Source organism: Gopherus evgoodei, chromosome 1 (genome assembly GCF_007399415.2).
Source record: "Gopherus evgoodei ecotype Sinaloan lineage chromosome 1, rGopEvg1_v1.p, whole genome shotgun sequence".
NCBI lineage: Eukaryota > Metazoa > Chordata > Testudines > Testudinidae > Gopherus > Gopherus evgoodei.
In genome coordinates, this window is record NC_044322.1 from 361,134,624 (window position 1) to 361,150,056 (window position 15,433).

General features: G+C 44.5%; 1 protein-coding gene across 3 annotated transcripts in view; it reads left to right on the forward strand.

Annotated features, from left to right (window-relative positions):
* EXOC4 (exocyst complex component 4) overlaps nucleotides 1-15,433 on the forward strand; it is a 632,193-nt gene that overhangs the window by 518,617 nt on the left and 98,143 nt on the right. For all 3 annotated transcript variants that reach the window (XM_030575818.1, XM_030575739.1, XM_030575663.1), the window contains exon 12: nucleotides 7,244-7,380. In XM_030575818.1, coding sequence (XP_030431678.1) covers nucleotides 7,244-7,380 — 137 coding nt within the window. The remainder of the gene's footprint in view (nucleotides 1-7,243; nucleotides 7,381-15,433) is intronic.

Consider the following 15,433-nt stretch of genomic DNA (forward strand, 5'->3'; position numbering starts at 1 on the left):
TTTGTCACTGGGGAAAGGATGGTCCAGTGGGCACCAGCCTAAGTCTTGGGAGACCAGAGTTCAGTTTCCTGCTCCCCCATAGACTTCCTGTGAGACTTTGGAATTAGCCTCTCTGTGCCTCAGTTTCCCATCTGTAAAATGGGAATGATAAAAATAATACTTCCCTATCTCACATGGGTATTGGAAGGGTTAATGTGTTTAAGATTGTGAGGTGCTTTGAGATCTGCTGATGAAAGGCGCTATATAAGAACCAGGTATTATTGTTATATTCTAAAATGGATTGAACCCAAAATCCAAGGTCAGAACACCCTTGAACCTTCAGGAAGTGCATGTCCTGTTTCTGATTTGAAATGTTCGGCTGAGGCAGATGTCTAATAATAGTGCCAAGGACTTGATTCATCTCTGCGCTACTCCCGTTTTTGCACTGGTATAACACCATTGAAATCGGTGGAGTTATACCAGTCTAATGTAGCAGTAATGCAGTAGTGAATCAAGCGCTGACAGTCTATATCGCACTCCATACCCTCTTCGTACTTTTGCTACAATGATGAAAATGTTGAGCAACCCATAAGCCTCCTGTTTTCAGGCAGAGTAAGCAGCTTGCAGTCTGGAAGCAGATGAGCTTCGGACCTGCTGAGCAGAGATTCTTTGTTTAAAAGACTACAGAAAAAACAAACAATGTCCCATATGCCCTGGGACTGTGTAAAAGCTTTTCATGGACGCCTGCTCTGCCACTTAAAATGCTTACAGTTGGCACGCGGGTGTAGCGATTTGGCAGTTACCCTAGAAGAGATTTTGAGACAATATGGGACGAGCCAGTGCTGCAATATGGAGAACAGGTCCAGAGGGGAATGAAGGATGGATATGTTCGGTTATAGGATAGAGAGCCGAAAAAGATCTTTGGCAACTGTTCACATCCTACAGCCTTGCTAGAGAGAAGAAACTTTGCATGTGATTTTAAATTTGTCTAGCTACAACTTTGTCTTGCACAAAACCAAACTCCTGTGATTTAAACAGCCCCAGCTTTGCTAGCGTTCAGACGGATATAGACCCAGAACCGGATTTCAACAACACCCCTTATTGTTGTATAGCAGTGAATCAAAACACCTGTGAACATTAAGAAAGTCCAGATTTGTGATTCTTCATACCCCGCTTGACCTGAATGTAGAATCAGTCTAATATCTATGTCCTCTGTTGGGAGACTATCCAGCCTGCCCTGGCCGGAGTGAATGGAGTCAGTGATCTGATAGGTTTTAACTACAAAGATTCTGAGTTGTTGCCGCCTCATAAGGGAGCTTACTTCTCCTTCCTACTGTCCTTTGACCAGGCCCCCTTCTCTGCATTTCACCTCCGAGGCACATGAGTAACTGAGGCTGCACGGATTTGTAGGGAAGCTTGTCAGCATAATTGATTATTACATGGTGTATGCTACTGAAGACAGGTGAGGCTGCATAGAGCGGAACAAATCTGTTTGTATCATGCATTCCTGCTGGGTCAGGCCTGGGCTTCTTCCTCTGACATGTTGATTTATATGTTTGCAGCTCCTCCCTAATGAATAGTGCCCCATCATGGGTCACTGGAGCCCCCTGCTGAAAAGACCCTGTCAATGCTGTGAAGAAAAATGAATAATGTTTTTTAAAGCCTGATGTTGTGAATTTAACAGGCTTGGGCATCAAGGGGGGCAGCTGAGATGTAATTAAAAAACAAACAAAAAACCATCAATAAGGAAATACTATGTGTCAAGATGCCAATTTCTATGGAATTTAACCTTTAATCTGCTGGGGCTTTGACATACACCAGAAACCCGTAGCTGTGGATCAATAGTGGGAGAAATATGGGTTGAAAACCTTTTAATCTGTCCTACTGTGCCTTTAATTTCAGCCTCGCTCTGTATAACACCTTAAAAACATCTGCCTTTCAGCAGTAACCTTGCTTAAAAACCACGATATTTATTTTCCTTGTAGCCGCAACAGCCTTTACTCATCTGACACCTTCTACTGCCAAGATATCTTAAGGTGCTTTATAAATGATGGGCAATAATTTACTAATAATCTGCAACCCTCAGAATGCCAAAGTCCCTTTCCCCGTCTCTGCTGCAGTTTGGAGAAGATATTGCATGTGGTGACAAGTCCCTTTCCCCGTCTCTGCTGCATTTTGGAGAAGATATTGCATGTGGTCCCTGGTTTGTTTTTATTTTGTTTTTTCTTCTAGCTACCAGCTGTTAGAAAACAAAACCAAGAATTTGTAAATGAATGGGTGTCTTAAGGGTATGTTACCAGCCATAAACTATAAAGAGGCTCCAGTTCCTGTGAAATACATTCAGGGTAGAGATTATTCTTCTGATATTCCCTAGCTCAGAGTTTACATAAATTATAATTACAGATCTAAAATTTAAGATGATAGGAGGGTTGGGGACCCAATATTTTGACCTATTTTTGGTCTGTCTGCAATGTCTATGCATTTTTTTCTATAGACCCATTAAAAAGATTACAATATTCTGCAGGAATAATTGAAAACACTACATCTTTCAATAATGTGAGGTTAGTGTTGCTGGATCGGCGCTGTAGAATACTGTAGTATTTTTAGATGGGTGTATAATGTTGGGAGTTAAGTAAGTGACCCTGTAGAATCAGAGAAGCACTGTATACACATTCTTGTCCTCATGAGTGAAGCTGCAGCCACAAGCGAATATGTCAGGCCTGGCACTCGTGGTTAAATCTGCAGTGACAAACCAGTGCAAACAGTGCTTGCAGTTGACCCCACAGTAACAGAACAGTTCTCATGAATGGTTCTATAGAAATAAACCAGTGTATGCAGCCAAGCCCTTATGTGTATTGTGGATAACAAAGCCCTGAATACATTTATCTTTGAAGGAGGAGATAGGGAAGCAAACAAATTTCAATTTCTAGCTTCCAAAGGAGGGGCCCTGTGCAGTGGCATGACCGGAAGCACGTGAGTTCTAATCCTGGTTCTGACAATAACGTGCAGCTGGACCTTGGGCAGTTCTCTTAACCTTTCTACTTCAATTTCTCTATCCGTAAAATGCAGATGTTAATACTATTGGGCCTCTTTCTTATTTATATACCATTCTGGCAGTGTAAAGGCTATAACTCATCTTAAGGCTCCTTTACACTGCTGGAAGGGTATAGAGAGGCTTTAAGGTAAGGGAGAATCAGACCCCCCTTGAGGATTAATTAGCTAATGTGTGTAAAATACTTCAAGGACTTGGCTACACTTGCAGCGGCCTGTAGGGTATGAACGGCTACACTCCACAGTGAAAGGCAGGATGCATCCACACTTTAGGGTGTAGCGATACGTGGTAGTGAAAGGCTCTGGCACGAAGGCGAGAGCCTCTCCCAGTTGCCAGAGCCCTTCACTGTGGCAGGGAGAAGCTCCAACAGGTGGGAGGCAGAGGGACACTAAGCTGCTAAAAATAATGGTGTAGATATGGGAAGCACTGTGTGGGCATGTGGAGAGCTATATAGGGTTCTGGCGTGTCTGTGCTCTACTCGCCTCAGCAGTGGGGCACCATCTGCACAGCTATTTCTGCCTGTGCTGGCTGGGTGTGCAGTGTTGGTACTCTACGCACAGCTGTAAGCGTACCTTAAAAGTAAAAACACTATGTTAGTGGTGAGTGGTGTTATTTCTTATGCTTCGTCAATCGTAGCTATTGGCGAGTGATTCTTAAAAGGAATTTTTTCCTCTTTGTTAGTCTGAAGTTTCGTTCAAAGCCTCCTTCATGTGCCATAAGAGCAATGCATTATATCTGTGGCACAATGTTAAAATTCAACACCATACAGGGGTTTCAAGTGGGAGGAGATTAATGTTGGTCCATGCATGAATTTTCTTGTTAGTGTGTTTTTAAAAGGCTTCATTGAAGTGTTGTGCCATAAAATTACACTGTGATCACAGCCATTTAATGTTAACAGAACCAGATGGGTTAGCAGCATCCAAGCTGTAACTCTCCAATAGTACGTGCATTGCCTTTCATTTTCTCCTATAGAGTTATGGAAGATCTTGTGCAGTCCTGGTTAACAAATCCAGCTGTATTAACATGGACTAATGCATCCTAATTTACAGTAATCCTAGTGACAAATGCATATCGGTTAGGATTCATCCACAAAAGGTTAAAATGTTACAGAAAAAATAGCCATTACATATCCAGTGCAGTCCTTTTTCATATGGTATGTCTCCCTTTTATTAAAATCAGGGTGAGTAGGAGAGGGCATCTGGAGAGACAAAAGACTCAGTTCCTGCCAAATTTGTATTTGAACTTAACTGTAAAAAGCGACAGAGTCCTGTGGCACCTTATAGACTAACAGATGTATTGGAGCATAAGCTTTCGTGGGTGTGTTTTTAATGTTGGTGGAGAGGAGCTGTCAGAAATCAGTGAGAACCATTGTTCGCTCTCTCTTCTCAATGTATGCACTTTTGTTTTAAAATCGTTAAATTGCTTTATGTTGTCTAAAAGTGAGAGAACAAGGGATCATTTCATGAAACAAGTCAATGTAAATAAAATACAAAGAAAATACTTCCACAGATGATGTGTGATCAGTCTATGGAGGGCACAGGAGGATCAATCCTGAGCTGGTGTGAATTGGCATAGCTCCACTGACGTCAGTTTAACATTGTAGCTGTTTTTTCTAAGGGAACTGGGTAATTTTATGTCATTCACTATAATAAAATTTGTAGTTACACATTATAAGATGTGGATTGCAGATTGCCACATGGGCCAGGAAGAAATTTTTCCTGCCTACTCCATGTCCCTGCAGCTCCTGCTTCCACCACAAGCGCCGGCTGCCACTGCTCCCATTGGCCAAGAGCCCCCTCCCACACACCCAAACTGCTGCTGCTGGCCCAGGGGCTGCCCAGCTCGAGCAGCCCCTGAGCCAGCACTAGCTGCTGCAGAAGTCACGGAGGTCACGGAAAGTCACAGAATCTGTGACCTCCGTGACAGACTCGCAGCCTTATTCATATTACTTTAATATGATGCCTATCACATCAAAAGGATCCCAAAGTACTTCTCAAGCCATACCCCGCAGCAGAACATGCCTGGGGTGGAAGGTGGCTGTCCCCTACACACACAGCAATTTGTACAATGGTAGGGAGACGAATTTGGAGACAAAAACTTTGGCCAAATCCCTCATCTTAAAAGTGCCATGGGATCTGCCCATGTTAGGATGTAGTGGCCAGGCTTGCTGAGTATCCACACTCCAGCTGAAGTCAGTGGGAGCTTGCAGGTGCTTGGCACCTCTGAAAATTAAGCCCTGGAGGTTCGGTCTTGTCCATTAAAATGTGTGATAGTCAATTTATCAGCTTTGGAAAGATTAATGGCTGAGTCATCCCTGCCAGGGTCCAGGCCTCTAGCTCTAGAAAATCTAGGGATTTCAAACCTGATAATTAGACCAAGATGCTACCGATTTATACAGTTCCTGCTTTTCCTTTTTATCAATCCATTTTACATCACTCAGTAGTCCACAGTGTTCAGTAATTCAAGTCAGTGATGGGAGTTGGTGGGTTTCCGCTGTAAGGTTGGCTCCACAATACAGATTGATGACATCCAGGAAATTCAAAGTTAAGATTGTGCTTTAACCCTTTACTTTTACTTCTTTTTTTTTTAACAACTTCAGAATCGCAGTATTAAAAGTCCATGTGAATTCTGAACATTACCAATGAGCACTAATTTTGATGGCAGTTTTTACGGTGTGGTCAGTTGCCTGCTAACACCCTCATCTCATTTGATACAGCTCATTGAAAGGTCTTTGTCTGATGATTAATTTGGGCCAGTATCAACCCAATCCGATTTAAACCATTATCCTGGAACTGAAATGCTCTTTAACCCACTGCTAGTCAATATCATTGTGACCTTAAAACTACCCCAATGCCATATGGCACACTGTTGCCATGATATTTACCCAAAAGGTGGCATTGTAACATCTCACTGGAAAACTAGTAACTCACTGATCTTAATTTTCTTTCATGATGTCTGGAAAAGAGAAGAATAAGGGGGGATTTGATAGCTGCTTTCAGCTACCTGAAGGGGGGTTCCAAAGAGGATGGATCTAGACTGTTCTCAGTGGTAGCAGATGACAGAACAAGGAGTAATGGTCTCAAGTTGCAGTGGGGGAGGTCTAGGCTGGATATTAGGGAAATCTTTTTCGCTAGGAGGGTGGTGAAGCACTGGAATGGGTTACCTAGGGAGGTGGTGGAATCTCTTTCCTTAGAGGTTTTTAAGATCAGGCTTGACAAAGTCTTGGCTCAGATGATTTAGTTGGGGACTAGTCCTGCTTTATTAGGGGGTTGGACTAGATACCTCCTGAGGTCCCTTCCAACCCTGATATTCTAGGATGCTATGGATGGTTGGATAATCCACAAAAAAACTTTACAGATGTGCTAGAAATATATCACTGAAATGTCTTTAAAGCAGGCAGGCGCAGGAGAGTTGATAAATGGGTTTTCTCCAGACAACGAAAGAGGCCAACACCTCAGACCAGGCAGAGCCAAATTCAGTGGGCTATTCATTTGTTTTGGGGGTTGCAGGAAGAGATAATTTGCATTGTAAAAATCACCAGGAGAGGAGGGACCAGCATGGAGTCTACAATCAGCAGGGGAAAGGAACTTTATCTAGGAATATATTTTAGAAGGATACATTTCAAAGGCTTACTGGACTTTAAAGGGGAGGGGGAGCGAACCCCTAAATTATTCTTCACCAGAAGTGCTAAAGGTCTAGTCAGCCATGCTGGAGGAAAGATTGGTGAAAAAACCATCTTTGAACAAAGGGCTCTAGTTTGTTAAGCTAGACTGAAGTCTTACTTTTGGTTTTTTGTAACTATTTCAATCCTTATACTTTATATCACTTAAATCTGTGTCATTTTGTTCATAAACCTGTTTTACTTTTACCATGAACCAAATGCATGCTTTGATTGAAATAAAGGGTGTGTTAACCCCAGTTAAGGTCATAAGCTCTTGTGTACTGTCTCTTTAAAGGAGCGGCAACGTTGATAAGGTTTTGTAGGTGGTACAGTCAGAGGAGCTGAGCATTGCAGATGGATGTCTCTGCGGAACTCAGGAATTGGGGGGCACTGATCGTTGATTTGGACTGGCAGAGTCCTGAAGAATTTGCTGGCAAGCCAGATTGTCACACCCATCCCTTCCATGATCTGTGGTTTTCTTGCCTATTCTCCACCTTCTCTTCCATTTGTTGTATGGAAAATGTAGTGTCACCATGCTCTTTCTTTTCCAGAGTACAGTAATTGTGGAGAAGACAGTACAGGACCTCATGAACCTGATGCATGACCTGAGTGCTTATTCAGATCAGTTCCTCAACATGGTGTGTGTGAAGCTCCAGGACTATAAGGAAACCTGCACTACTGCCTACAGGTACAGCCTACCCCAGGGAACCAGACCCTCCTATACAATAAGGACAATGAGCCCTACCTCACTAAATTGTTGGGGAGGATTAAGATGAAAGATGTGTAGGTCTGAAGTGTTATTTTATTTCAGTATGTGCAGGGTGGAGTTACTTCCTCCTGGAAAACTTGTCTGCTTGATTAGTGGGTGGGAGAGAAATATGAGATAATAGCCATCCAAGAGGCTGGGAAGACCCAGTGACATCTCACGCCCATATGCATACTTTCCAAAAACACCAGTGCAGGTGGTTGGTAGAATCAAGAGAGCCAAATTCAGTGGGCTATTCATTTGTATTGGGTGTTGTTAATATTCCCATAGGTAGCCCATAAGCAGATGACACTCTTCTGAATAAAATCAGGCAATAAGAAATAATTTCTTAACACTAAAGGTTAAAACACACAAAGGGATTTTGCTACTTTCCCTGCTACCACCAGCTTCAATTAGCTCTTAACAGGTACTATATATGGTGGTAATATGGCCCACATTACCATAGTACCCGAGCACTTCATAGTCTTCAGTGTTTTTATCCTCATCACACCCCTGTGAAGCTTTTATTCCCATTTTACAGATGGGGGAACCGAGAACTTATGACCTTAACTGGGGTTAACACACCCTTTATTTCAATCAAAGCATGCATTTGGTTCATGGTAAAAGTAAAACAGGTTCTTGTTCTTAATCAGAAAGATGGAGATTGGGAAAAGAAGGGTGGAAAATGTGTGATCTCCATAACCATATGATCACATCAGCTCTGTTATGCTTGGCTACATGCAGTGAGAAAACAAGTTGAATCCTTTCATATTATGAGTTCTCAAGATATATAGGGTAAGATTTTTAAAGCTAGCTGGTTTCAGTGCCCAATTCCTATTCATTTTAATGAATCTGGGCATCCAAGTCCCCTAAACAGCTTTGAAATCCATGGCCATAATATAAGCACACAGTATACACAGGATTTTATTTAATATTAAAAACATTTAACATTTCTATAGCACCTTTTTCTCCAAAGGATTCTAAAGTGCTTTACATACAGGACTGAATTCATCCATCGTTAAAGAGCAGCGTCTTCTGGGGCTGAAGTCTAACAGCACCACCACATGGGAACCTAGGCTAGGAAATAAAGTATGTGCTAGTGGTTAGTGTGCTAGCCTGGGACTCAGGAGACTCTGGTTTAATTCCTTTCTCTACCACCAATTTCCTCTGTGACCTTGGGCAAGTGGCTTAGTCTCCCTGTGTCTCGGTTCCCCCATCTGTAAAATGGGAATAAAAGCTTCACAGGGGTGTGATGAGGATAAAAACACAGAAGACTATGAAGTGCTCGGGTACTATGGTAATGTGGGCCATATTATTACCATATATAGTACCTGTTAAGAGCTAATTGAAGCAGGGAAAGTAGCAAAATCCCTTTGTGTTTCAACCTGTAGTGTTAAGAAATTATTTCTTATTGCCTGATTTTATTCAGAAGAGTGTCATCTGCCTATGGGCTACCTATGGGAATATTATTAACACCATATATGTACACGTGTGGTGTGCCTGTCTACATACGTATATATTATGTATTATTATTACAATTAATGTTTCTTTATTATGCATGTTTCAATAAATGTTATGGACCGAAATCAGGCAGTAGGAAGTAATTTCTTTACAGCTGTTGGTCGAATTTGATAAAGGATCTTGCTTGCTTGCTTTCTTGACACCATCCCTAGAATTGACACCTGCTGAAGAGTAATTAGGACAGCACTAATTTGGACTACCATATCCTGATTACAGCAGGAGGAAAAACAGGAAATGTTCTAGTTTTGCTGCTAGCAAATGACTGACAGAAATAGAAATCTATATACAGTTCACATGATTCAGAAGAGCATAACAGGGACAGGAGAAATTCTGCTACCCCTATTTCCATATACGTGTGCGTGAGAGAGAGTAGCTTGAGATATTCCAAAGAGATGATCAAATTCATAAAGTAGCAATGCCCTCTGCTGGGAGCTCTCATGTTGCCAAAGCTCTCGCCCTGTGAACCATGGTTTCCCCCAAGATTTTTGGGAAGGGCAGAGGTGAACCAACAATTTGTCTTAATGGGCCCACCTTCAAACGTTATTAACATTTGGAAATATTAAGGCTGAATCTTCAACTGATGAAAATCAGCTCCTTTGAAGTCAGTGGAACTCCACCTAAGGATCTGGCCCTACAAATGTACAGCTTAAATTGTTTAAGTGGTAGTGCAATAAGGGTTAAGTCAAAGGGCTTTCTGGGAAGGAAGTTTTTGTGTTTACGTGATAGAGATGGTGGGCAGCAAATGACAGCATAAGGGAGCTACCATCTTCTTTGGAGTTCAGGGAAACCACAAATATGAACATTGCAAGTCTTACTAACTAGTGTACAAAATGAGATGCGATGTTGACAGGCTCTTTATAAGCTAGAAAGGTAAATAATAGAAGACTTGTGCAGTGGCCACTTGGTTCATTAACTTGGCTTTGTGTATGTGTGTTTCCAATAGAAAAAATAATTCAAATTACCCATATGGTCCTCTCTATTCACGTGGTCAATCTGCTATGTACAGATTACCAAATGACCAATATCTTGAAACCTTTCAGCTTCAGCCACGTAATAGCTATTGTTTAATAGTGATGTTTTGGTGGTTTCAGAAGTAGGCCCCAACTTCCAACAACTGGAGCTTAGGAAGAAACTTTCCTTGGATATATAGAATCCTAACTGTACCCTGCAGCATTTCTTAAACCTTCCTCTGACAAAGCGGGTATAGACCAGAATTGAATTCTATGGAGCACTGGACTTATTCATGGCCATTCCTAACCAGAGATTTCTGATTTGGAGGAATGGACCCATGTTTTTCAGCTGCCCTATGACGAAGGTTGCATGAATCCTGAAAGTGAAACTCATTCTTTGGTAGAGGGGACTGATATACACCATGTGAAATGTTCACATTGTGCCAGAAACTTGAAATCTGAGGCTTTTCCAGTTCTGTTTCAGTTTTTTTAATTTTCCAATGAGGACAAGAACCTAACAAGATTCAAAATATGTATGTAGAAATCAAGAAAACCCCATGTTGTCATAATTAAAGATAATAAACTTTGGCAGAGTTATTAAGCCTTGTGCTTCAGGGTTTAAATCAGTGTCTGGCAATTGGAGATCAGGATGAACCCTAATGTGGGAGACAGATTATCCCATATCTGCCTATTGTGGGGCACTGACATCTTCCTCTAAAGCATCAGGTACTGGCCACTGTCAGAGAAAGGGCATTAAACTATCTGCACCTTCGTTCTGATCCAATCTGGCAAGTCCTTGAAAATTTCTTAAATTTAAAATGTTCATGTTGACAAAGGTCAGTTTTCATCCTGAAAAACGGCATTATGAAAATTCATATGTTTGGATGCTAAAAGTGCATTCACGAGTGTTTTGTGGAAAGCTAAATTGGGGACTGCAAAATGGCCCAGAGTGAAATTTGCAAAAAAAATTTGTAAATGTTGGGGTGAAGTGTTACTAAAAAAACATTTGCCAGCTTCCCCTACCCTGGTATTGGTGACATGACCTGATCAATAATATGGTCTCTTGCTGAATCGAATCAGTCTTTACCAAAGGATTGTCGCTGGGTTGGGGGATATAGCAAAGAACAATACAATGTTTTAGGAACTGGAAAAGACTTAACCCCATCAACGTGGCTGCTCATTTTTCTTGATTCCAATCAATCCTTCCTCTTTTAGTTCCTCACCGTGTTCCTCTTCCACCACAAACAAACCTTGCTGTGTCTTGAACCAGATAGCTGACCTTAGTTTTTCATGATGATTTATGCTGTTAGAGCTGCCAGTTTTCCTTTTTTAATTCTTTCGGGCAACCTGCCCTCACTCTCAGTCCCTCAGAGAGTCCTCTAATTCCCTACAAACATTTTTTTCCAAAGACTGATTCCTGCTGTGCCACCACGGCACAAAGAGATTTAGGGTATGTCTACACTGCAATCGGGAGATGTGATTGCAACACGTGTGGACATAGCCAAGATAACTATGATCAAGCTAGCTCAAGTAACAATAGCAGTAAAGCCATGGAGGCCGCTCAGCTGTGTACCCAAGCTTGTAGGTGGGCAGGTCTAGCCCATGCAGCCAGCTATACCACCGCAGCTTCACTACCATTGTTACTCAAACTACCTTTGATCTAGCTAGGACCAGGAGAATAGTTTGGGTATTTCTGCATGTGCTGCAGTCACATCTCCCAGTTGCAATGTGGACGTACCCTATGCAACTCATTCACGATCATGCAGGAAGTCTGCAGCTGAGCAGGGAATTTATCCCAGGTCTCCAGAGTCTCAGGCTGGTGCCCTAACCAGTGGACATCTTCACTCCATCCTAAAGAGTGGCTGTTATTTGCTTCTTTCTCCCACTGTTTTGTATGTAGGTTTTTTACTTGTACCTTGTCTATTTAGATATGTACGCTTTTCAGGGAAGGGGTCTGTCTTTGGCTCATATTGAGCACACATTAATAATAAATTCTAAACGCTCACCAGCGTGAACAAATCACGGTTATGAATCACCAATTGCTAGAGTTCGGAGTAGCTTCTACCTTGGTCCTGCAAAAAAAATTGTCATTCCCGACTGCGTTTGTCATGAAATAACTGAATCCAATTAGCCCCTCTGGCCCCCAGTTGTTTTCCTAATGAAAAGGCTTGGCACCCCAGCTGTGTCCAGGGACCGTTAGCAATCACTCTGCACAACTGCTCCAAAGGGGAAACGGTGCAAATCTGTGGCTACTACCGCTGGCAGATGTTTTATGAATAAAACTCGCTGAGCTACGGAGGGGTGGGCCCTTCTCAACGGTGCACCATCACCTGTTCAAGTGTTACACCTATTTTCCTGCCCCCTCCTGGGAGCTACATACAAACAGCCACACAGATGGCTCTGTCTGTGGCCCATTGAGCTGTGAATTAATTAGCATATTATGGCACTCGTGGTAATGATTAACCCCATTACTGTAGCAGAGTAATTGCACAGGGCTTTTTATGTTGGGGGGGGGGTATTTGTAAATTTCTATCCTGGACTCTAGTAAAGCTTTTCATAGTGTCTTATGATCTGTTATTAAAGATCTAAGTTAGAGCAACATGTGTACAAAGTTATCATGTAGACTGAAATCCAGATGAAAGACCAAAGAAAGGGTACTGGTAAAGGGCCATGCAGTTGATGGTAGAGGCTGGATGTCCGATGGGTTACCACAGGGATCAGTGCTAGCTCCCATCCTATTTAACATCTCCACTAATTAGCAGGTAAATGGAATAAAAACAGCAGGTCAATAAAATCAGGAGGTGTTGCGCACACACGAGAGTTCTGTTTCAAGCCCCAGTTGTATATGGCCCCATGAACAGGATATAATGCAAAAGTGAAGGATATAAAGTAATGCTTCTGAAGCCAGGTAATCAAGAACAACAGGAGAAAGACTCTTGAAACGCCATGATGCTGGAAAAGAATAGACAGACAATACATTGGATCTGAGCTTGCAGTTCAGTATAGCAGTGACCAAACAAAAAAGCCCATGTGATTTTGAGCAGCTGATGTCTCACATTGTAAAGCAGACAGGTAACTGTGTCTTTCTTCTTCGAGTGATTGCTCATATTCATTCCAGTTAGGTGTGCGCACGCCGCGTGCACGTTCGTCAGAAACCTTTTCTCTCTAGCAACACTCGGCGGGTCGGCTGGGCGCCCCCTGGAGTGGCGCCACTATGGCACCGGTTTTATACCCCTGCTGACCCAGCCACCCCTCAGTTCCTTCTTACCTCCCGTGTCGGTCGTTGGAACAGTGGAGCGTGGCTTAGCTGACCTCCACTTCCCTAGCTACTCATAGTTTTCTTGTTCTTTATCATGTATATAGTTATAACCCTTTTTATATAGTTATACTTAGCGTATTTGTGTTTAGCATAGTTAGTCCACTTAGTTAGAGGGGTTTGGGGATTGGCCCCTTCCCCGCACCCGGTGCTGGGGTCCATTCCCAGCTCACCGGGTTTCAAACCGTGCTCGGCCTGTCACAAGCTGAAGCCGACAGGAGATCAACACGACTGCTGTCTGAAGTGCCTCAGAGAATCGCACCTAATAGCTAAGTGCCCCATTTGCAAGGCTTTCAAGCCATGAACAAAAAAGGAGCAGGACATCAGACTTAAACAGCTCCTCATGGAGGCAGCTCTCACCCCTCCACCCTTGGCACCGAGCGCTGGCCAATCGACTAGCAGAAGCGCCTCCTCGGCACCGGACCGGTACTGTCAAAGCCTCTCAGCACCGGCCGTCGCCGGCACCGAAGTCGGCTCCACGCCGCTCCCTCTCCCCGAGGTCGAGAAAGGCTAAGACTCCTGCTACCTCTGTGCCGCCCGCACTGCAGCCAGAGAGCATGTCTAAGTTGGATCGCCTGGCAGCAACACCCGCCACGGCACCGACAACGTCAGCACCGTCGATTCCGGTCCCACAAGGTCCGTCACATCCAGCGCCTGTTAGCTCCCTGGCACAGACCGCAGTAGAGGTGACTATACCATCCACGCCGGAGACGTTCTTAGCGGCGAGGGATCTGATTGCCTTGACAGAGTCGACATTGTCTCCACCGCCGGTGCGGGTAATACAATAGATAAGTAAACCGGCCTTGATAAGACTATCCTCTGTTGGCACAGCAGACGGGCACCGAAAATGATCGCTGTCCCGCAGACGTTCCAGGTCCAGACGGCACTCCCACTCCCGATGCCGCTCGCAGTCCTGGCACCATTCCCATCCTCGGTACCAGTCGAACTTGCGGCACCGGTTGACATCCCATTCGCCGGCCCGCTACTCTCAGCACCTTTCCAGCTCTCAGCACCGCTCCAGGCACTGTTTCTCCCGTAGCCGATCACGACGCCGAGCTTCGAGATCTCGGTCAATCTCCAGGCACCACTCTGGTCTCAGGTCCCGATCTCGCTCCCAGTACCGATATGCTTTCCGGCACCGGTCTCCAATACACAGTAGAGTTAAGGTCTGCTGGAACCTCTGCCCAGGGCTTCTCCATTCCTCCATGGCCATCCAGACACACTTCGGTGTCGTCCCACGTGGACAGCTACTATGCTCAAGACCGCAATTCAGATGTGCCCGCCGGAGTTTTTCAAGAGGCCCAGATCCAGGGCCAAGGCCCACATCAGTGGTCCTTTTGGACGCCTTGGGCGTACCACCAGGCCCAAGGTGCTCCAATAGTCCCATCCCGCTCTACTCCATCAGAGCACCGAGCACCAGAGGCTACAGCTATCCGTCCTCCTCCGGCCGGAACGGAGGAAGCACTAGTTCACCCATCGGTCTCCCCAGTACCGCTGGAGCAGGAGACGGCCCAAGACCAGGAGGCCACACAGGACGCACTCGTCCCTGGCATTTCCTCTTCTTCCTCTCCGGATGAGGCGATGGCAGGAACATCCCCCTCGGGCCCTCCTCCAGTTGACCTCAAAGCCCATCAGGACCTCCTCAGGAGGGTAGCACTCAACATGAACCTCCAGGTTGAGGAGGTCCCGGAGGTCGAGGACTCTGTAATGAGCGTTCTGTTGGCAGATACCCCCACCAGAGTGGCTCTACCCTTTATCAGGGTCATCCAAGCCAATGCCGACACCTTATGGCAATCCCCAGCCTCCATCCCTCCTGCAGCAAAGGGAGTTGAGCATAAATACATGGTACCCTCTAGGGAGTACGAGTATTCGTATGTCCACCCTCCTCCCTGCTCACTAGTTGTTCAATCCGTCAATGAGAGGGAGTGCCAGGGCCAACAGGCGCCAGCCCCGAAGTCAAAAGAGGCTAGGCGAATGGACCTACTCAGCCGCAAAGTTTATTCAGCAGGCGCCCTATAGCTCCGGGTGGCAAATCAGCAAGCCCTGCTGAGTCGCTATAATTATAACACCTGGGCGAAGGTTAGCAGGTTCACAGAGCTACTTCCCCAAGACTCCCGCCAGGAATTCGCTGCCTTCTTGGAGGAAGGGAAAAAGGTGGCCAGAACTTCCCTCCAGGCTTCGCTAGATGCGGCCGACTCAGCAGCCAGGA